Source organism: Engraulis encrasicolus, chromosome 2 (assembly GCF_034702125.1).
Source record: "Engraulis encrasicolus isolate BLACKSEA-1 chromosome 2, IST_EnEncr_1.0, whole genome shotgun sequence".
NCBI classification, from domain to species: Eukaryota; Metazoa; Chordata; class Actinopteri; order Clupeiformes; family Engraulidae; genus Engraulis; species Engraulis encrasicolus.
In genome coordinates this window covers 7379040-7402823 of record NC_085858.1, presented here as the reverse complement: position 1 = coordinate 7402823, position 23784 = coordinate 7379040, and the positions used below count along the sequence as shown (strand labels likewise).

Sequence of the window (23784 nt, the reverse complement as noted above, 5' to 3'; positions counted from 1 at the left end):
CATGACTGTTCCCTTTTTTGTTTTGTTCTTTTTTTTGTTGCCGTTTGAAGTTTACATCGTCGTGTCGGTTCCTGCCAGTTTAGTGCAGCACTAAGCCGTGTCTGTACACCGATAGCTCACCTACTTCCCTAGCTCAGCCCTGCAGCCACAGGGAACTCTGGGTAAGCAAAGCCAACCAGTGGGAGTTGGAGGACTAACCCCCCCGCCTCCCTGGACGGATGGGACAACCCCACCCCACCTCCCCCAAGAATCCTGCACGATCCCTTACCTTAATAAAAAAGACTCTGTGGCGGCAGCAAAGCCCCACAGCAGCAATAAGGACGATTAACATTGATCATAATAAGTCATCATAATAATGTTCATAACAATAATAATAATCAGTAATCGCAACAATGCTTAAGATAATAATGAAAGTAACCATTAAAAACTGTGTGTGTGTGTGTGTGTGTGTGTGTGTGTGTGTGTGTGTGTGTGTGTGTGTGTGTGTGTGTGTGTGTGTGTGTGTGTGTGTGTGTGTGTGTGTGTGTGTGTGTGTGTGTGTGTGTGTGTGGTTTTGTTTGTGTTTAGACCGTGCAGGCTTTTAGGGGGTAGGGCGCTCTGTCAAACCCGAGGCTGAGGTTGAGGTCGAGGCTGAGGGTGGGTGGGTGAGGGTTATCTGGAGGGCTGCCTGGAGGAGGAGGGTGTAGATGGGATGCAGCTGTTTCACTCGTCACCAGTGGCAACCTGCCAGACAATGATGTGGCTGCGCTCGGCCTTGGAGGTGCCGCCCGATCGCACCATCGTGGAATCCAGTGGCTCCTCAGTCTCCCCTCCCTCGTCACCTGGCAACCACAGAGACAGAGAGAGAGAATTAGTGTGAGATGGATGTGAGAAAATGAAATTGACTGCTGTATGTCCACATGAATATGTGTGTGTGTGGGGTATGGGTATAGGCACCACCTGAGAGAACAATAAAAACATGTAAAAATGTGCGGGAGAAATATAGTGAATGAAAGAGAAAAGTAGAGTAATGTAAGAGTGGATTAAGGAGAAACAGTTTTGGACATGACAGATGGATGGAGAGAGAGAGGCAAAGGGTACCGTATGCATAATGTAGTGTTGTGTTTCCCAACCAGGGGTACACGTACCACTTGGCGTACGCGGAAAAATGTAAAAATAACAAATATATGGCGTATAGTCACATTGGGATAGAGAAATAGATATTGAGCATGAGTGAGGGGGTACTCAATTTACTAAATTGTACAAAATAGCTTAGGGGGTACGTAGGAAAAAACTGGTTGGGAAACCTGGCATACTGTAGTGTATAACATAAGTATGCATAATATAGCGTATAATATAGCATGCATAACATACTGAATAGTATAGGAAATTATGCACAATATAGTGTATAGTACAGTACAGTATGCATAAGCGTGTGAGTTGTGCACCTTGTCTGAAGTCGATGTAACCCTCCCCGCCACTCATCACCAGCATGGTGGAGGGCGGCTGTTGTGATTGGCTGTCGGTCACGTGACCCTCGTTTTCCGCTGGGACCATGTCTGCACCTGACGAGCCTGGGACCATGACCTGACCTGGAGGTCACACAGACACAGACACACACGCGCACGCGCACGCACACACACACACACACACACACACACACACACACACACACACACACACACACACACACACACACACACACACACACACACACACACACACACACACACACACACACACAGAAGAGACGGCAACTAGGTGTAAGAAGCTTAAAGAGAGATAGGATGTCAAGCATATAATGCAATTTTTTTTCAATTCAAACATACATCTGTCAAACTGGAAAAAATGCAAACAATAAAGAAACCCCTTGAAGAATTTACAGGCAGATGGGGATCTAAAAGACTCTCCTTTTGGAAATGACACACTTAAAAATAATACAGTACAGCCGAGATCCAACAGTGTAACCCCATAAAGACTTTTCTATTTTTTTTTTATCTAATATGTGTTCTTTTAGACTTGTTTGTCTTTGTGTTTTGTTGTGCTAGTCTGTTTGGCTAAGTGTTGTTTTGTTCTAAGGCTCCTGAATGCAAGACCATTTCCTTTGTTTTCATTCATTCACCATTACCCTTGCGTGGTTTCAAAGCCTTAAATCATCATCAGTGCGTTCTTTTCACCTGCACCCCTTTACTTTAACAACAGAAGTTGAGTGCGCCCATCACTGCGACATCTCAATGTCAACTCTCGGTTGTGTAAAAGTACGGTCTGCTCTCTCGCTAGTAGCTAATGTACACCATACAGTAAATTGCGCCGCTAACCTGGCACCGCCACAAAGAACTTGACAGCATCTCGGTGTCCATGGAAACAGAGCTGAGCGTGGGCCATGGAACAGTAGGGCACGAAGGAGTCCGGCGAAGCACTGTCGGAACCCTCATCACCATAGAAACGCACTGCGCGACCAGGCCGGCTGGGGGTGCCTTGGGCTGATTTGTTTCCTGGAAGACATGAAAAACAACAAGCGGACGAGACACATATGGTCAAGACACTGGAGCCTTCCTGGAATTACACAAACACAACACAATTCTGCTTTACAGTGGTGGTAGCTTTTGTGTTGCACACTGAGGCTGTGTGGCTCACAAAATGACTAAGTAAATTAAGGGAGATGTGAAACATGGCTGAACTTCATGAACTGTAAAGGAAGAAGAAACAAATAACTTCAGAGAAGCCAGAGCAACAGGCTAAAAAAGCTCAGACCAAACCTCAGCATTAGCTTCAAGAGCGGCTGCTACAGTGCAACGAGACTGAATAAAATCACAAAGAGAAACAACATATCACCCAATTTAAGACGGGAGAATGAGGTGTCGAAATTGCAAATTCATTCACTTAACCCATTTTGTCCTGAGCCCTTTTTGGGAATGGGTGCTCTCTGCCTATTAAATTCTAAATATCTCAGCCTCCGAAGCACATACAAACATGAAATAAGTTGCATTTAAAAGCTAGGATCCTTGTTTTGCATTAGAATGTGTTCATTCAGCTCTAACTTACCCACATTTTTAATAAAACAGCTAAAATCTCAAGAACCTGAATGCAGCGTATACGTGTCTCCAGGACACAATGGGTTAAAGCAGTGTTTCCCAACCTTATTTGTCTCATGTACCCCCTAAGCCTTTTTCGCTGTGCCATGAGTACCCCCTAACTCATGTTCTACATTGCGTTCTCTATCCCAGTGTTACTATGCTCCATGCATTTGCTAAAATTACATTTTTCCAAGTACCCCCTGCAGTGTGCTCGCGTACCCCTAGTGGTACACGTACCCCTGGTTGGGAAACACTGGGTTAAAGGACCAGTTCAGTCAATTTCAACATGCAGTTGTAATGCCCACACTACCCTGGACTTGTCAGTACCTGAGTTTTTTTTCCTTCAGCCTTTTCCGAGATCTTGGTCATTGTAATGGGGGCAGCGCTTTGTTTACATTTCAAAAAACATTTGTATTTATTCCCAAAAACATCTGAAACGTTATACAACATCAACAGACAACTAGAAAACAGCGGTACCTTTTGGGGAAATATTTGGAGTAGGCCTATGTTTTTTTTAATGTAAACAAACGCTGCTCCCATTAGAATAGCTCATATCTCGTAAAGGGCTTAGCCGAAAAATGTGGCATCCATTCAGGAGAGGACCGCGCCCATTTAGGAGACCAGGGTTGTGTTTCTCAAAAGTGTATTTGCTAAGCAATTAGCAACTTGGGTAGCTGCCAATGGGAAATTGCATTGCAACCAACAAAGTGGCTAACATAGTTAGGAACTCTGGTTTTGAGAAATGCACCCTGGAATTGATACCACGTTATTGAATTGGTGACCTGCTACAATGCTTTATCTTAGGCCCCGTATTTAGAATCTTTGGTAACACCAAAGATGGTCTAGCAGAAAGATAAATCAAACCAGGCCTATCCAATGCAAAGCCATGTGCTCAAGTTTGGTCTCCTAAGGGGGCGTTGTCCCATCCCCCTTCCTCTCTTTCTGGAGCGTTTGGTGGCAGCTTGCACAAGATGTGCACTACTGCCATCTACAGTGCTACAGTGCTTACTCCATTTATTCTTAACCTCCGCTGGTCTCCAAAAGGGGCGATCACCTGACGACACATGGATCCCAGAAAAGCACATGCTTGATTGGTCTCTACCTTTCCCACCGTCTCTGGTTCCACCAGTCATGTGTGCTGCTGTGTGAGCGAGTGCTTACCGTCTGAGAGGGGGATGGAGATGATGACTCCATTTCCTGTGCCCACCCAGAGCCGGCTGCAGGACACCATGAGAGCTGTGATCCTCACAAAGGAGAAGCCCAGTCGACCCGTACCTGCACACGCACGCACGCACGCACGCACACACACAGACACACACAGACACACAAAGACACACACACAGACACACACACACACACAGCATGTTAACACACAAACACTACAATCATATTACATTACGTTACATTACATTACATTACATTACATTATATTATTTTATATTATATTTTATTATATGGTTGTGACGTCATCTGTCGAATGCTCCATTCATTTCAACGGGGCTCCCCAACGTTCGGACGTCTGTTATTTTTCGATAACGGACGGGTTGGTCTATAACAGACCGCTGTCAATGGCAACAAGACTTTTCACTGCTAAAGCGACTTTTCAACAAGACTCTAATCAGCTGCTGTGATAGACAGCACCCGCTGTCCTGGCTACCGCTGTCAATGGCAACAAGACGTTCACTGCTAAAGCCACTGGCTTGTATACAAGTCAGTGGCTAAAGCGAATGTTTCATATCACTCCGCAGGGGGTCCGGTCTTTTGTCACTCTAATCAGCTGCTGTGATAGACAACACCTGTTGTCCTGGCTAGCCTACCTAGCTGTTGCCTAGCGGTGTTCCACAACGGCACTGTTTTGTTTTGCGCAGCAACAATCTTAACATTAAATAGGTCTAAAGAAATGTCCCCGCATGTGTGAATCATGTAAGTATATCCATATCCGCGTCGGGGTCTAAAGATTCTCTCTGTCGTGCTGCTATTCCACGGTAGCGACCTTCTCGCCGAACGTTAACCCTTACATATTATATTGCAGTGTTCAGAAGCCCTTTCATTTCATTTATATTCAACATGTGATAGTGCTATGAGTGATATTATTGCTTGTGGCCACAGGGCTGTGTGGCCAGGACCCCTTACCCAGCATCTTGCTGACGTAGGGCTCGATGTAGTATATATCCTGCAGGTGCTGGAAGCTGTGTGTGTGTGTGTGTGTGTGTGTGTGTGTGTGTGTGTGTGTGTGTGTGTGTGTGTGTGTGTGTGTGTGTGTGTGTGTGTGTGTGTGTGTGTGTGTGTGTGTGTGTGTGTGTACATAACACCAATCCCACTTCGTGAGGCTACTGCTATTGGAGCACACCCACATGCTGGGGCCCTCGCTCGCATGCTGGATGCTGGGGCATGTTTTGACCCCTTTTGCTGGGGTAGTTTTGTTGTTACTGGTAAATGTAAAAGTGTAAACAAAATGTCCTCACTGACAGGTTAGGGTTATGGATTGTTTTGGTTTGGGCACAGTTAAGCATTCTTTACATATTGATAGGGTTAATATGAATTGAAGGCCCGCACAAAGATAGGAAGGGTCCCACAAAGATATAAAGGTTGGTGTGTGTGTGTGTGTGTGTGTGTGTGTGTGTGTGTGTGTGTGTGTGTGTGTGTGTGTGTGTGTGTGTGTGTGTGTGTGCGTGTGCGTGTGCGTGGTAACTGACCCAGCATCTTGCTGACGTAGGGTTCGATGTCCACGTCCTGCAGGTGCTGGAAGGTGTGGGCATGGAAGAGGCGCAGCGTGGAGTCCAGCCGGATGGAGACCCAGATGCCGTCCCCCACCCACGCCAGCTGCCGCACCTGGCTCTCCTTACGCGGGTGGGCATCGAACGATTTCTACACAGGTGGGTGGAGAAGAGGCTCCGTTAGTGACATGATGTTAATAGTAATATAGTGTTGTCTTAAGTTGCTCCAGTACTATGCCCTTCTTCCCACATGCAAAGACAGAATCAGGTGGGGGCTTTTGCGCGTGTGCGTGCATGCCTGCGTGCATACCTCTATCCTCATGGCCTTGGGCTGGATGATGTAGATCTTGTTGCGGTATCCACACCACACCTTGTCGTGCACCACGGTCATGCAGCGGATGGAGTGGTGCGGCCGGCCCAGATCCAGCAGGTGGTAGTTAGTCAGATCCCACTGGCAGTCTGCAGACAGAAACACATACATACGTAAACACATACATACGTAAACACATGTACACACAAAACTGTATACAAATATGCATATACACCCACCCACACGCAAGCAGCCAAACACGCGCACGCACATGCACGCACACGCACGCACGCACACGCGCGCACCTCAATTGACAGCCATTTAGGAATAATTTACAAGAGTGGCAACACACTCAACTAGTACACCATATACACGTAAGTCAGCAGTTTATACCAATGGCCAATACATGTCCACACAGCATACTTTTAACTGTGCATTCAGATGCGCGACTCACCTTGGCCTCTGTGGAAGATGGCCAGGGTCCCATCGGAAAGGGCGACCAGCACACGGCCCTTCACATGCCTACACAAAAACACAGGTATCACAGGTTTACTATAATGCAAAGCAGATCCATCAAACACCAACGCCTTAATATATCTTAACATATCTGAACATATCTTAACATAAGGACTCAGATTACCATAGCCTGCTCACCTGCTCAACAAACTCTTTGTTGTTTTGCGTATATTCAGGGACCATAGGGCCCGGCCTCAACATTCTTTAATTGCACTTTTTTAGAATTGATATTTTCTCTAAGAAGCTATTAGAAACCCAGGCCTGTTATTGAACAGGATATGTGCAGTATCAGTGCAATGACATACAGCCTGAGCATGTTCACATTAAAAAAATGATATGTTGTACATAGTTAACGCAAAAGCTTTGCTAAAACATCTGCTGTGTAAATGCTACACAGGCTACAGAGACCTTATCTGTTTTCAAAGCACATGCATTGAAATGTGCACACCAAGTCTTGCCATTTTAAACAGAGCTATTGCATCAGTCTATACTGGCAGGTTTCCCATGCTTTAGGGGATTGGCAGTGGCCTTACACAATGTTTAAGATGGAGTCTTTCAGCTTGACGGCGTGAAGGCACTTCCTCCAGCGAGCAACCGCAGAGTGAACATACAAACTGGATAGGGGAGCACAAAAAGACATGTTGATATGCATACACACACAGTATGGTAATGACAACATAATCTGTATAGCAAAGTTTATTTAACCATAACAGTTTGACAGGGACACAATGCTATCTGATTTTTGCAAAGTGATCAAATCAACGACCCCTGGGAGCAACAAAGGCGAGGGCAACCTGTTTTATACGGTAATTATCACATCACCATAGTAATCAACTTAGATACCCCAAAGAGGGCAGCTACCCAACCCCCAGTTAACCACAAGGTATTTGCTAGACTTTGCAGATATCATTTAATAACTGTTAAGAAGACATCAACACACCATCTGTGGAAGTCCATTATGACCCTTGTGCAATTCCATGTACGATTCCTAGAGCCATAAAGGTCAAGGTTGCCCTCTACATGGTTAGTTAGTATGCTATAAATGTGCATGACATCAATTGATTATTGTCCCTGTTTGTTCCACATGATTAGTTTTAAACTTGCCTAAGGCTGCAATTACTAGACACAGACCACACTACATTGCATTGCTTTTCCCTTTGATTATAATAATGTGGGCATAATGGATTTTCGGATGACGGCACTTATGCAATGATACAAAATGGTCTTGTGAGCCCTGAATTATCTTTCAATCTGAAATGCTACTACATTTTCTAGATAATATATAACATCTGCTAAACTAAAATACACGTTTATTGAAAGCTGATATTGTATTTTCTTATACACGGCGTATAGTTATCACAGTCTAATTTGTATATTGTGTTGTAACTCTGTCTGGCTATCTTTTCTATTTGAAACTGCTCTGTCCAGCTCTCGGCTGGTTTTGAGGGCCTTTGTGGATTTTGAGCCTATTTGCTTTCGGAAATCACTCAGCAAATAATATCCAAACAACTTGTGCAAATAAAATGCATCTCTACTTAAAAATGAATTTAGGATATAGGCCATCACGTTGTCAAGCTCTCGGCTGGTTTTGAGGGCCTTTGTGGATTTTGAGCCCATTTGCTTTCAGAAATCACTCAGCAAATAATATCCAAACAACTTGTGCAAATAAAATGCATCTCTACTTAAAAATGTATTTAGGATATAGGCCATCACGTTGTTCAAATTACCATTCATATACTATATACATTCAGATATGCTTTTACAATGCCTACATACATACCTACACGGCACATACACTTTCAAGTATGCTATTAATTTATTTCTTCTGTCTGTCTGTCTCTGTGTCTCTATGTCTCTCTGTCTCTGTCTCACCATCCGTTCTGGGAACCGAGCCACATGGTGGGCATGGTGCTGCTCATGCGCGTGCCGTCGTCTGAGGAGGAGTCCTGCTGACTGCAGTCTGGGGAGAAGCCGTCTGCCTCCTGCAGCACCTCCCTGAGGAGCGGAGGAGAGATGAAGAGGATGAGTGGAGGACAAGGGGAGAGGAGGAGAGATGAGGAGAGGGGAGATGAGGAGAGGAGAGATGAGGAGAGGAGGGTAGGAGGAGATAGGACAGGAAGAGTGAGGGGAGAAGAGAAAAGTAAGAGATAGACTTTAGATAGACTTTTATTATCCCCACGGGGAAATTTTTCTCACCACCATAGCAGTCTTATAACAGACATCAAGATATTAAACTTCCATTGAACATTGACATACTAGACATGATGCATGTATACAGTCTGCGGTTGCCAGTGTACTTTTTTATGCAGTGGTCTGCTGGGGTGGAAGCATAAGGAAGAGAGATGTTGCGCGGCTTGACAGACTGGTGAGGAAAGCTGGCTCAGTTGTGGGAGAAGAGCTGGAGAACTTCACTTCATTGTCAGATAGAAGATCTTTGAGCAAACTGCTCACCATCTTGGACAATAAGGCGCACCCACTCTACAACACAATCATCCAACAAAAGAGTGTGTTCAGCTGGAGGCTGAGAGCACTGAAATTCAGGACTGACAGACTGGGGAAATCATTTGTCCCTAGAGCCATGCAACTCTATAATTTGTCCATTAAGGACAAAGAGAAACTCCTGGACTTTTCTGCATGATCACCTTATTTATTTTTATCTACTTTTTTTTATTTGTATATTATTTTTACTTCTCTTTTTAATCTACAGAGGAAACTGGAAAAAGAAGTTCCCCTTGGGGATAAATAAAGTTTAATCTAATCTAATCTAATCTAATCTACAGGCACAGCATTGATGACAGTCAAACACACTAGATACACAGCCACTCAGACACTGACAGACAGTACAGAACACAACATTAATGACAGACACTATATACACTCCAGGACCAGGAGGGTCTAATGTTGTTTAGTGCGGTGATGGCATATGGAACAAAGCTTTTGTTGAAGTGTGCTCGTCGCCATCTATTTGATTTGTACCTGCGACCAGATGGGAGCAATGTGAAGTGTGTGTGGAGGGATGAAGACAGGGGAGATGAGAGGAAGAGGAGGAGAGGAAGAGACAGGGGCCATGAGAGGAGGAGGAGGGAGAGATGAGGAAGGGAGTAGGAGGAGAGGAGGAGAGGAGAAGAGGAGAGCAGAGGGGGAGATGAGAGGGGCATAAGAATAAAAGGGAGATAGCGAAGAGATCAGAGAAGGAGATCACGGAAGAGGGAGGAAGGGGGGATAAAGACAGCAGTGAGAAGAGAAACAGAGAGGAGACAAAAGGCGGACAAGAAAAAAAAGATCAGATGAGAAGAAGAAAGGCAACAGGCAGATGAAGAGGGTAGAGGAGGGCTCAAGAGAACAGCAAGAGGGAATTCTGAAATTCCCACTCCACCAGTTTCACATCGTCACACTATACCATCACAGGAAGTTTGTACAGAGGGTCTGGAGCTGCCTAATTGAGCACCGCTTTCAGGTGGGAGTGGAGAACTCTTGTTGAAGTTTGTACAGCTAAGACCGAGCTTAAAACACACCGTGTTGATAAGTCCCATCACTGAGATGCTAGTCCATCAGCTAACAGCAACACACATTCTCACGGCGATACACTGCATTTCTATTTTCGTAATTTTATTATAGGACGCTTTTCATGCCTCAACTCCAATGGGCATGTTCCAATGGTTCAAAAGGTGAGTCAAGGTCTGAATGAAATGCAAGTGTAATGGACGATGTGTAGGATATTTGCCTATTCATTTTTGGGAAGTTTGACAAAAACTATACAGCAGGCAGCGGCTCTGACCTGGCGCGTGCGTCCGTGTCAGAGTTGGTCTCGTTGGGCCCGGCGCCCAGGGGGTCTGTGAAGACGTGCTCGGTGTAGATGCCAGGCTGGCTGGGCATGTCGCTGGCGTGGCCTCCCTCGTCCTCCTCTGTAGCTTCTATAGCCTCCTCTGCCGTGGCCACCCCGTCCTCGTCAGGACTGGCCTCCCTGGATAGCCCTAAAACAGGAGGAGAAGCAGACAGCTATTTAACATTTAAGTTTTTCTTTAACTTCAGACATGTAAAAGTTTTAAAAATCTTTTACCTGACATGTTTCGACTGTATACCGTCAGGTAAAAGAAAAAAACGTGAACTGACCGCCATGTTCACGCTGCACATCTTAGCCTTCGCAAACCGGAAAGTTGGTTCGCAATTCGAACCGAAAAATACAGAGCTCAGTATGAACACAGGTAAGCACTTTAGTGCCGAACGTAACAGTTCTGGTCGGCCTGAAAACAGTAACTGACCTCTGGGGCTGTGTTCTGCTGGTGACTCCCTCCTGGAGCTGGAGAGGGCGCCACCTGCTGGCCCGTCTGCAGAGCAGCCCACGGCCATGGTGCCGCTCAGGGCCCCGTCACTGCCTCCAGAGCCCCCGGAGCCCAGCGAGGCCGACAGGGAGCCCTCTCCCTGCCCCTGGCCAGCCTCCAGGTCCTGGGGAACCTCCTCGCCCGCAGGGTTGTCAGAGTCCATCACACCTGAGGGACAAACACCAGCAGCCATGAAGACACAGAAGAAAGCACAAGCACACGCACGCACACGCAAGCACACACAGAGTTAGGGGTGTAAATCACAGCCTCCATGACAATACGATTCGATATCGATTTCCTGAGGCAGTAATTCAATTATTTTCGAAGAATGCCACATGATACAATATGATTCAATTCGATTCAATCTTTTTCCAATTCCTTTTCCACATTTGGCAGGGGCCAGTGGTTTAATTATTTTCCATACTAAAGAATGCCCCACGATACGATACGATAAGAATAGATCATCAGCCGTAGGATCAATGCATCGATACATATTGATTATTATTTATATCCCTACATGTAGTGCGGCTTTTCTATAATGCGTACTGATCCAGTGGCTCACAGATGTCTGTAGGTGAGCGCACTTCCACAAAAAAAAAACAATCTTTCATCAAATCATAGCACACAGTGCTGCTGACCTGGGACGCTGGCTATGCAGAGTACATGGGAGTTGCAGACGTAAAAGCTGTCGAGCGGTGTGTTGGGCTGGCTGGCATCCATGATCAGCACCTTAGTGGCCGAGTTGGTGCTGGTGCAGAGCCACACGTGACTGGACATCTCAGCCTGGCACTCCTGCTCACCCTGGACACAGAGAGACACAATCACCCAGTTAAAGGCTGTTCACATCTAAAACAATATCTACAACTAGAAGTATGAGAATAGAAATAAGAGCTGGGTTAGGTACTTTTCTAAGCTTAGTCAACACGGGAGAATGTGCTTATATGTCTAATGGTTGCACTTGTCTTTTTATTTCTTTTATCCTTGTCTGACTTTTTTATTTCACTTTTGTACTTTGTAATTCTATGGTGACATGGACCATGCACTTGTGTCTGTTAAAAATAAAGAACTGATTGAATTTAATTATGACTGCAACCGTAGTGTTGACAGTCTACAATACAACTGCAACTATACTACTATGACAAAAAAAACAGGTTGTTGGAATGATGGTGCTGTTCACATAACTATTTCGTTGGGAACGCTTCCAGAGCAGTTTTCATAAAGGCAGCAGGAGGATTAAAACCCAGACCTCTGAAGAGATTACAGCCATGATCCGGCCCGTTGGAGCACTCGGCCTTACTAGCAAGTCAGGACAGTATACATGGGTTCGCAGTGTTTGTAAACACAATGTTGTGAGGAGGGGCAAGACACTGGCAGCCAACCACGTGAGGTAATTTCTTGACCGACAGCGGTCCAACAATCAGATGTTGAGTTGTGCGCAGCTAGGTTCGCGCAGTCAGGTTAAAACAAAAATGTAGAACCCATGTGTACAGAACAGAACCAACACAGACAAACCTAAAGAAGCACGGTAACAGCAACTATCTATGGCATAGAGTGTTGCAGTTCCTCTGCTTGTTTAAGTTTATACATAGAGTCTATAGACCCAGTCGTCACCTCTGGGCCCTCGCATGAAGCTACTTGTTTTCCTCTCTGTATGCTTGACCCTTTGTATGTTGTGTGCTAATCAAACGGTTCTTCTATGTCTAATGACAGGCAGTGATTGGCACCGCACCACTAGTGGGTGGAGCATACGGAGGGGAAAACAAGCAGTTTCATGGGCGGGCCAGAGGTGCCGACTGGATTTATGCTAAAGCTCCAGTAACGCAGCCCCCAGGTGAGGGAAGATCGCAGCTCACCTGTGACTGCTGCTCCAGCTGGTCCAGACTGCACTGGGACCCTTTCCTCTGCTCAGACTCCGCAGTGCCACTCTCCGACAGCAGAGGGCTCCCTTCCCGCAGCTTTCCCCCAGAGAGGTTCACTCCAGCAGCACACCACACCTGAGGGAGGCAGAGGGCAAAAGTGCAGGTCATGCATACTATATATGGAGCCGTCAACAAAAAAAACAAAACATGCTACAAAAGCCCATAATAAAGAGGTATAGGTGAGCACACACATTCAACACTTTCAACCTGCACTAACTCAAAACATGCACACACACACACACACACACACACACACACACACACACACACACACACACACACACACACACACACACACACACACACACACACACACACTGCACTCTCTGCACTAAACCCAACATACACACACACACTGACACACACACACACACACACACACACACACACACACACACACACACACACACACACACACACACACACACACACACACACACAGACACACGAACACACACACAAGACGCACACCGCACCTTCTACCTGCACTAAACACATACACACACACACACACACACACACACACACACACACACACACACACACACACACACACACACACACACACACACACACACACACACACACACACACACACACACACACTGCTGCTGGTGTACTTGACAGACCTTTTTTATATTTATTTTCTTCAAAATGCTACTATTACCATGTCAGAACGCTATAAAGGACTTTTTTAGGAAAAGCACAAAAGCACAACAAATACCTCTTAATGTATGTCCTCTACAAGTCTTCTGTTGTCCAGTCTTGCACTTTAAATGTCTGTATGAGCACTGTCTATGTCCATACTGTCTTAAGTCCATGTATAAGTACTGTCTATGTCTATACTGTCTATGTCCTTACCTTAATTAGTCTATGTCTGTATGGGAAAGCAAGAAATGTAATTTCAAATTCTTTGTATGACCAGTGCATGTAAAGAAATTGACAATAAAAACCTACTTGACTACTTGACTTGACAGATTGTACTGTGTGTGTTCTATCTTGTTTGATGAAATAAAGAGTATCAATACATTTTTTGCCATCTTTCTGAATCTGTTAGTAGAGTTAACATATAGAGAACTGTGACATTGGATGAACAGCCTGACAGCAGTTTTATCTTTCTCGGACAAAAGTTGTTGCAGGTTTAGAAAGAGACTAAGAAAAGTTTCTGAGGAGAATTCCAAGAACCAGGCTAAGAAGTAAGCTTCAGGTTAACTTCACCTTGAGGTTGAGGTAAATCATCTACGATAAGAGCCTGCAGGCCTAGTTTTCGTTATTTTTTAGATTTCTTTTGGTCTTTTCAGCTTTGGTCTTCATTGATGATAGGACAGTAGGAGAGGTAGACAGGAGGCAAGGGGAGAGAGATGGGGAGGGGTTGGCAAATGAATCGGGTCGGAATCGAACCCGGACAGCCGGCATAGCAGCCCAGTGCTCTACCGTTAGAGCCACAGTAGGGCTTGCCATATTTTCTCAACTAAATCACATCTATGGGCTATTTTTTTAGCAGGTACCGATTCCTGTAGGTCAACTCAGCCAGGTGCATCACTGAACCATATTCATGGAATACCCCCCTGGACGTCTCATCTCACCTTCATGGCTGTGTCCTTCAGCTCGAGGGGTTTGAGGTAGACGGGAACAGGCAGGTTCTGGTTCTTATTCTCCAGCTGTCCTCCATTCACCGCCTGACAGACAGAAAGAGGATGAATGATCAAGTCAACATGTACTGCATGTTTGGATTAAAAATTGGATCCCCATGTCAGAATGTCTACATAGCATGCACACATTGAATAAAAAGCTCTTGTCACCTGTATGTATGTGTGCGTGTTGATGTGTTTGAGCATGTGCGCATGTTGGTGTGTCTGTACTAAAGAATGTTGCGTGACCTTTGTCTTGTTAGGGAGGCTCCATCCGTGGGCCTGGAGTCGTCCGTCCTCCTTCTGAACATGGGCCTTCACCTCGCGGTACTGGGAGCGCTTCATCTCCCGCCGAGACGGGGAGGCGCACGGGTCCAGTCTAACGGGAGGAAGGGGCACAAAATTAACCTGGTGAACCAGCGCCACCCGCTGGACGGCAAAATGTTTTGTCTACGGGTGGGTCTGGCCTCGCATAATGATTCAATGAAGCCAGAATGCCAAGAATCTGGCAAACCAATTACAACGCAAAGATGTGTTTTGAATCAAAGTGGGCAGGGTTTTGAGGGAAGGTTGTTCTCATCAACAATCATCCACATCCACATTTAGTCTGGTTTATCAGGCTAGCACAAAATGACTTTTTTTAATAAAAAAATATATACTGTATATTTTTTTCATCCTTATTTGGATGGGATAGTGAAGAATGGGACAGGAAAAGAGTGGGAGAGAGACAGGGGAGGACCTGGAAATCACCCCGGGTCGAGAATCGAACAAGGGGCACCGGTTGAAGAGGTTTCGCCTCTCAAGCTGAAAAATTGGATGAGCTGTGAAACTGTTGACACTGCAAAATACTGTATATCTACATCTCATTACTGTCCCTTATAACCTGGAAGTATGGGAGAATTCTGAACAAAAGACACAGCCCCAGCCATGGCCGTGGCTCGAACGGTTAGGGCATAGACTGTTGTGCCGGGACCGTGGTACGGTTCCGACTCTTGAGTTGTTTCCCAATCCTCCCCCATCTCTCTCTCCCACTCGCATCCAATCCCCATCTCACAATGTCCTGCCAAATAAAGGCATAAAAGCCCCCAAAAAAACACGATGCAATGTCATATTGCATATCCATGACTTTGTTGAGGAGCTCACCCGTCGCTGAGGAAGTCGAAGGCTTTGGATTTCTCGGTGGGGAACTGGGAGAAGGTGCTGCTCTTCCTCATGGTGGTGCCCGGGGCGTTGTACTTCACATTGGAGCCCAGCTCCGGAGTCTTCCTCAGGGCCACACTGTTACTGGAGCCCGACGAACTGAACAGACGACTGAAACTAATGGGGGAGAGAGAGAGAGAGAGATGGAAACACAGAGAGAGAGAGAGAGAGAGAGAGAGAGAGAGAGAGATGGGGGAGAGAGCAAAAGATACAGAGGTAGACATAAAAGGGGAAAGAAGGAAGATGGGAGACACAAATAGAGATGGAATAGAAGGGGGGGGGTACAGAGAAAGGACAACAGATCGACAGGCAGGGTAAAAACTACAGGTCTGGGGCCACCAGCACAACTCACAGCTAACACTCATTCACAAGCGCACGCACACACACACAAAGCATGCCATGGAATAGCAGGAAACTACACAGGTTGTTACACTGCAAACACAGCTCCTTCTGCTGTCTTTACCACGCTATTACAGAATTGAACCACACCCATTGATATAGCATTTGTTTTGGGTTTGACAACTATGAATGTTTAAGAATCAGTCAGTCATTCACCGCAATATGAATTATGAATGCTACATATGTGACTGAACCTGTAGTCTAAAGATTTTAGTTCAACTCAACTCAATTCAAGCAACACATTTCTTTTTGCAGTTCAATGATACCTGTTTTATAGGCCAATGTCTACGGCTATCTGGGTATAAGCTAGACATCTTCATCAGGTTAACAGTATACACATCCCACCTCGCTGAGGCCAGGTGCAGGACAAAGGCGTATGTGACAACAGAAAGAGTAGTAGTCACTGTAGCTCCGCTTTGAGAGTTTCTTCAGGTCATAAACTGTACGTACGCATGTATGACCTGGATAAATCTTTAAAGCAGAGCTACAGTGTGCGGACTTCTACTCTTTCTATAATAAGCTAGACACTCCTGTTCTCCCTGGGCACAGCAAGGGAGCAGCTCAAGAGTCCAGCAGGAGAAGGAGAAGGGGACAGGGGGAACAACGGAGCCAGCGGGTCCAACAGCACAGATCTCTATGAAGCACCAGACTGAGACAGGACTCATCCAATAGTCTCATCATAATCTCATTTTAGATACAGATGTGCTCTTCACCACTTTCCACACACACCGGTCTATGGTAGTAGAGTAATGGGAGTCGAGGGCTTTTCAGAAACGTATGGAGTACGGACTCAATTTACATGAAACATTCTCAAGTTGGTGCTTCAAGCCTGCAGTAGAAAGTTAATAGGTCAGACTGTTACAGGATCAAGGGGAAGTGCTTGGACAAACTTCACCTACATGCTGCAGGAGACAGTGATTCACAAAGAAAAGAAAATAAATTAAATGCTTGTTTGCCTGATGTCTGTGACAAAAAGTGTATTTCATAACAGATGTGTGCATTGCAAAACAGAGCAACAGTGCATGTGCACATTTAATAGTTAATGCAGATATTTATTCTCTTCCTATATTCTCCCTGATGCATGTGTGCAGAAGATACAAAGTGTATGTCATAACAGATGAATGCGGTGCAGTGCACAACAGAAATGCTATGAGGTATAGAAGAGGAGAGGGGCAAACTCACAACTGCCAGATACTGGACTTCTTCTTCTCACCGGTGTCTGGGTTACCTCGTGAGGCCCTGGACGGACAGACGGAAACAACACACATCAGCATACAAAGTGTGCATTTCTCAGGTTAAATAACATTTGATTCAATAACACTTGATTCATTATCGGACTCATTGACGATTGTAGGCAGGAAAAAAGAGGTTTCAGTGTGTATGCATTTGTATGTTTGTACTGTACTGCATGTGTGAGTGCAGATGATGCTAATGTAGTATACCTAATGATTGTACACATACAATATGTCTGGTGAAAACTACAGTAGGCCTACAAACACAAAGTGCAAAACGCTATTTAATTCCTTCCAGTGATTACTTGTGGCTTGATGCTAATGGTTCTATCCACTTCCAGAGATTATGCAAAACTATGCTAATAATTCATGTTTAATCCTTTGGAAGATTTAAAATATGTGAAAATCAAAAAAGGGTGGACTGTTCCTTTAAGTCTGTCAATATAATGGTTCCTCTCCATCACACACACACACATGCAGGCACGCAGGCACGCTGCGCCTCACCTGATCATCTCTGTCCACCTGACGGCCTCCTGCAGTTCCATGAGTCTCTCCTTGTACTGGTTCCTCTCCATCAGCACGCGGGCCATCTCCACACGTGTGAAGCGCTTCCTCTGGGCCGTCGGCACATCGTTCTGCACATCCCAGTCCTGACACACACACACACACACGCACACACGCACACACGCACACACGCACACACGCACACACGCACACACGCACACACGCACACACGCACACACACACACACACACACACACACACACACACACACACACACACACACACACACACAGGAACGTACATACAGTATGCACCATGCTTTTAAGTGGTGAAATCAAAGGGCTTTCTTGGTAGTACTACTGTAGAAATTGTGCTGGACATACAAATAGGAATTCCAAGCGAGCAATCATGAGGTCAGGGATAATGTAAGATTCCACTACTGCAACATTCTACTTGAATGCAGTAACATAAATCTACTGAGTCAGATGCCGGAATAAGTAAACACATTTAACTGCCTTTCATGAGTGTCAAGGTCTAAGAAACAGTACAGCATAGGTGCTGTGTTCCAAGAGGATTTTGTTTGCCTTTCAGGCTTTAGAGGGGTTGACTGTTGCACACACTACTATTGTGAAAACTGAGTAATGACGCACTATACAAAGTCTTCTGCCTTTGCCTTATCAAATAAATAATGTTGCAAATTTGTATCGGTTGATAAACACTGACCTGCATTTATTCCTCCAGATACATATCAATTAGTGTTTGATTTAATTTTTCGATACCACTCTGTATTCCCTTCGGTTGATCCATACTATCCCACATTTCCTCTGGCAGATGGACAATTATTCAAATGTCCTATACCAGGTCGTACTACTTCTTTTACCGTTTCTGGTATTTTATTGTGACGGTGCTCTTGGTAGCACATTCTCACCTCATCCTCATCAGTCATTTTCTTTTTAGTTTCCTCAGTCTCTAGACGCAACCTGGACAAAAACAGACAAAACACACCGATTAGATACTACATATTTAACATGTATTCATAAAAACATACACAAAGGAAATGTGTTAATAAATGAACATTATTTTTGCTACAGCATTGGCATTGACTTTGACTAAATTCTGCCCTTGGTCCTCCTAAGCCGCAGGGGGCAGTGTGAGGACCACAACATATTTTTTCCAAGTAAGTCGAACTTCCAGAGCGGCAAGACTGCAACACGGAAGATGGGGGAGTAACAGAGGAGTCTCGAAGCAGAAAACAAGCTGACATTTGCCACTCTAAGGATATGATACCTGATCAAAACCATCCATAAACCTAACCTGTCAGTAAAGCAATGTTTCTGCTTCTTTTTTTGCCAAGAACAGCGAAACAAGCAAGGGAGTGGCAAATTTGTTGTGACATTGTGGCCAGACCAAAACCATGCCTAAACCCAACCTGTCACAGGGAGTTGTGGAGCTGCCCTGGAAGGTCGACCAATCAGTAGCCGAGTTTGGCCATCGGTGGGGGAAAAAATGTAGCGTGAGGGACTCACTTCTTGATCTCCTCCTCCAGCTCCTTGGTCTTCTCCTCCAGTTTGCTCTTGGCCTCCAGCACCGCCTCCAGCTCCCCCTGCAGCACCTCCTTCTCGCACGCCAGCTCGTCCACGCGCACGATGAGGTCGTTCTTCACCACGTTCAGGGCATTTCTGTCACAGAGGTGTAGCTTGTCAACATACAGTATGTAGAACATATCAAGATGCCATAGCTGACTTTACTACCATAGTGCTACACTACTCCAGCATAACACACAACCTTTATCAATACATTAGGACTTGGTCATGGTCATTCTGATGACAGTACATTTATAACAGGGACATGTTTTTTTTAGACAGGCAGATTAATGGCAATTCAAGTTTCACAAAAAGCTATGGATATTACCGTGGGGATCTATGCGTCTTTTACAAATCGCACCCAAGACAATGTCTTCCTTCAGGACACAGGTACAGATACCCTAACATTAAAACGAATAGAGCAAAGAACTCCTTCATCCCATGGCAATTAACGAATTGAACAAGATGTGGGAGATACATTCTTGACAGTATGGACATTCATATTTGTTCTAATGCACAACCAAACTCTTTTTATTTTGTAGCAATCCCCTTGTGTATCGAATGCATTTGACCTGTGGTCTGTATTTATTTATGTATTTATTAACTTATATATCTAGCTATTTATTGTGTTTGTACTGTATGTGTCTTTTATTGTAGGCCTACATGTTTTTATGTCATTCTGCTGTGCTGTAACACAAGTTGCCTTTTTAAGGACATTAAAGCTTTCAAGTCAAGTCAAGTCTCAGACTTTGTTATGATGGGTTGAAAAGAAAGCATGATGGTCTTACTTTGTCTCCAACAGTTGCGTGTTTTCCTGGATAAGATTTTCTACTTCCCGACCCATACCTGCAACAACGGATTTGGTGTTACGGCAAAAACATACAGTCTGAATGAACCCCACTTGCCTCCTATGTTATCATGGCAATTGCAGGATGTACATTTATGTACGTAAACCTTTATACATTACATTACATTACACTTAGCTGTCACATTTTTTTAATCCAAAGTGACTAACATTTAGAGTATTATCAGTACAGGGTATTGGTTGCAGTCCTTGGAGCAGTATGGGGTTAGGTACCTTGCTCAAGGGCACCTCAGCCATCGAGTGAGATAGGGAGTGGAAAGGTGGGATTCGAACCTGCAACCCTCTGATCTAAAGCCCACCTCCTTAACCACAAGGCCAAGGCTGCCTTATACTGTATGCAGGGAGGTCAAATCCAAGAAACACACACACAAACAACTAACATGGACTCTAACCATGGGTATGTAACTCTGAACACACTTCACAGTATGGGAAGGTGAGAAAGTGAGAGGAGGGGGAACATCTTACCCAGGATATTTTGGACTGAAAAACCCCATGCAATCCGTGTTAGGGGCAGACCACAGAAGCATGAGGGTTAAGACACGAATGAGAAAATCAAAACGGTGAGGTGACAAGATCATCATGCAACCGTCACATTACGAGACAGTGGATATAGATTGTGAGGTGTATACAGAGGCATGCCGCTATCAAAATGCATGCAAATAAAAATATAAAAAGATAAAACCACTACACAGACTACACAGACAGCTGTATCTTCACAAACATCGTAAAAGCCACTTCAACTTCCACGTCTTAAGACGGCTAAAGTAATATTGACATAAATACACACATATAGACCAGGAGCCCAGGGGGGTCAGCCTAGTTGGGAAGGTTACCAATTTTTATGGGTACTATGATGTCTGGTATGGTCCCCAGATAGAGGAACAGCACGTCTGCCGGGTTCCCTCTGGTGGGTGTGGCCAGGGGGGCTGTAAAACTGGCACCCCAAAAATGGGCTAGATCAGTTGGTGAGGTTACCACTTGGAACCTGTTGTAAATTGTTCATCATAGTCCCCTGATAGAGAAATGACCACTGCCAGACATTTTTAGTGGTGGGTTACCCCCGGCAGACGCCCCCGTATGATGACACCCCCAAAAATGGGCTAGATCAGTTGGTGAGGTTACCACTTGGAACCTGTTGTAAATTGTTTTATATGGTCCCCTGATTGAGGAATGGCCACTGCCAGACGTTTTTGATGGTGGGCGGGGCTTGCCAGACATCATTAATTGGGGGGTAAAAAATGGGCTAGATCAGCTGGTGAGGTTACCTCTTGAAACCTATCATGAATTGTTCATCATATTCCCCTGATAGAGAAATGACCACTGGCAGACATTTTCAGTGGTGGGGGACCCCCGCCAGACGCCCCAATACAATGACACCCCCCAATATAGGCAATGTCATTCACATAAAGTTTGAACCAGACATGGTACAAAAGACAAACAACACACCCACTTTTTTTTTAGATAATTCCAACGTGGGGAATTGATTGGAAGGGTCAACATGTTCATAGAAACTTGTTGTGGGTACTTTTCAGGACAAAAATGACTTTAATTTAACAAATAGTACAAATCCGGGGCAGGAAACCAGTTTTGTAGGCTTTCAAAATCAATGCAAATATGACATGTTCTGACTTAAAAGTGCATTGTGTACAATGGTGGCCAGAATATTTCATTAATATTTACAAAATAATAAACCAGATATGTATCATTATGAACAAAGTACAGTACGTTTTGCTGCTTAAATGTCTCTTTCAAAATGGCAGACAATGGAGAACAATGGAAAGTGCAATTTTCCTAGTCATAATGAATACTTTAATGATGAATCATAATGAATACTAGAATTTTGATGTTGGTAAGTATTCATAAAAAAGGTAACATTTTGAATGGGCGGTATGAATTCTGGGAAATAAACAACTGAAAATATTACTCTGGTGCACCTTTAAGTAATGCATGGAGAAATTACGCTGACATTGAAGGCCTGTGAATTGTACTAAGAAACAGCAATTGTGAAATTCCCCACTTTCCAGCAGTTCTGAAGATTTAGTATCCAAAATACTCGACATTGGCATACACAGGACTGACATTAACAGACAGACATTGAAGTGGAAGACAGGGCTAGTAACAGTATATAAGTATTGAGAAATAATTAAGTGAACAAATAAAAAACAACTGAACATTTGACACTGACAAAGAAATCCTCCCTATCCTGTTAAATTACGACCAACCATAATGCATCATGAAGTGCTTTGAAGGGCATGTCAGACATCCAATAATAAATTCATTCACCCTCCCAGGACCTCTTCTTGTTCATATAGCAAACAGTGCAAAGGCATCAAGAAAGTTGTTTTAGTGGGGGTCATCTGTGTTCTAGGGCCAATCCCATTTCTACACTGCTGTTGTATTCCGCTGCTGGATTGCAAACTCTCCTATGGCCTCATCCATGTCCCTTGATGTACTGGCATGTCTCCTAGCATCCCCTCCATGCTGTGGACTGTGGTAGGGGACACAGCAAACCTACTTGCACAGAGCACATTATGAGACGACTTGAATGAGTGGCACTAGCTGAGCACAATGTTCATGATGGATGGGAGGAGAAATACTTGCAAGGATTGGGATTGGCCCTAGAACACAGATGACCCCCACTAAAACAACTTTCTTGATGCCTTTTTTTTTTTACATGTTTGCACAGATAGACACACACCTATAGCCTACCTATGGAATTGGTGTGCACAGTGACTGCATCTTTACCTGCAGTATTCACAAGGACTGCCTGGGCCCTGTAACATACAACACACCATTATTATGCCCTCACATGAACATGCTCTATGGGGTTAAGAACAGAACCAAATCTTAACCTTGAAGGACAACACATATCTTTTAAAAGTTACCCAACCTGTGGGGTTTTGTTAAAGTACACCAGGATAAGACGTTAACAAACTTAATATTAAACAAAGTCCAAATCATAATGCCTAAATACAAAAACCCTGACTGGTGCGGCAGCAGCCACAGGTCCAAATAGAACACCTATGAAGAACCGTCAGTTCCTTCAGCTTTTAAAGGCAGCTTGATTGCAGAGTGAGGTGCCATCAATTAAGCCACTCCTTAAACACCTAATGGAGGTCAATTTGATAAGCTAGAGAACAAGGCAAAACAGGACATGCATGCAGTCTTCTTAACACCACACATGTCTTCTTGTTGCTGCTGCCCCCAAGGAAAAGACTGTGTGCACGCACTCGCACACACACAAACATACATGGAACTGCACTATACGCATAAATGGTGTGACTTTTGTCATGTGCATTACACCCCTTTTGGTTGAAAACATTGAGGGGGAAGCCAATGCAAGTCAATTGACCTGTAGACTAGCGTTGTTCATGCTCAACATGCCGAAAATGTGTTGTGTTGCCGGCTATTCAAATATATATATATATATAAATAATAGGCCTATAGCCAAATAGCCGTGGCTGAAGCATGGACTGTGTTCATTTAGGCTAGGCGATGTAGCATGTAAGTTAATGAGACATTCAATTTGT

The 23784-nt window shown here is 44.6% G+C and overlaps 1 protein-coding gene across 3 annotated transcripts in view; it reads right to left on the bottom strand.

The window, feature by feature from the left end:
* Nucleotides 1-531: 531 nt before the first annotated feature.
* spag9a (sperm associated antigen 9a) overlaps nt 532-23784 on the bottom strand; it is a 42873-nt gene continuing 19620 nt past the window's right edge. For all 3 annotated transcript variants that reach the window (XM_063221204.1, XM_063221207.1, XM_063221214.1), the window contains 21 exons: nt 20178-20235; nt 19333-19485; nt 18735-18786; nt 17807-17952; nt 17253-17309; nt 15615-15788; nt 14721-14850; nt 14427-14519; nt 12775-12915; nt 11560-11722; nt 10862-11089; nt 10378-10573; nt 8472-8594; nt 7133-7213; nt 6538-6605; nt 6084-6232; nt 5753-5924; nt 4218-4331; nt 2298-2474; nt 1428-1571; nt 532-821 (listed from right to left, as the gene is read on the bottom strand). In XM_063221204.1, the coding sequence (XP_063077274.1) occupies nt 703-821; nt 1428-1571; nt 2298-2474; nt 4218-4331; nt 5753-5924; nt 6084-6232; nt 6538-6605; nt 7133-7213; nt 8472-8594; nt 10378-10573; nt 10862-11089; nt 11560-11722; nt 12775-12915; nt 14427-14519; nt 14721-14850; nt 15615-15788; nt 17253-17309; nt 17807-17952; nt 18735-18786; nt 19333-19485; nt 20178-20235 (2738 nt within the window). In that variant the 3' untranslated portion in view covers nt 532-702. The remainder of the gene's footprint in view (nt 822-1427; nt 1572-2297; nt 2475-4217; nt 4332-5752; nt 5925-6083; nt 6233-6537; nt 6606-7132; nt 7214-8471; nt 8595-10377; nt 10574-10861; nt 11090-11559; nt 11723-12774; nt 12916-14426; nt 14520-14720; nt 14851-15614; nt 15789-17252; nt 17310-17806; nt 17953-18734; nt 18787-19332; nt 19486-20177; nt 20236-23784) is intronic.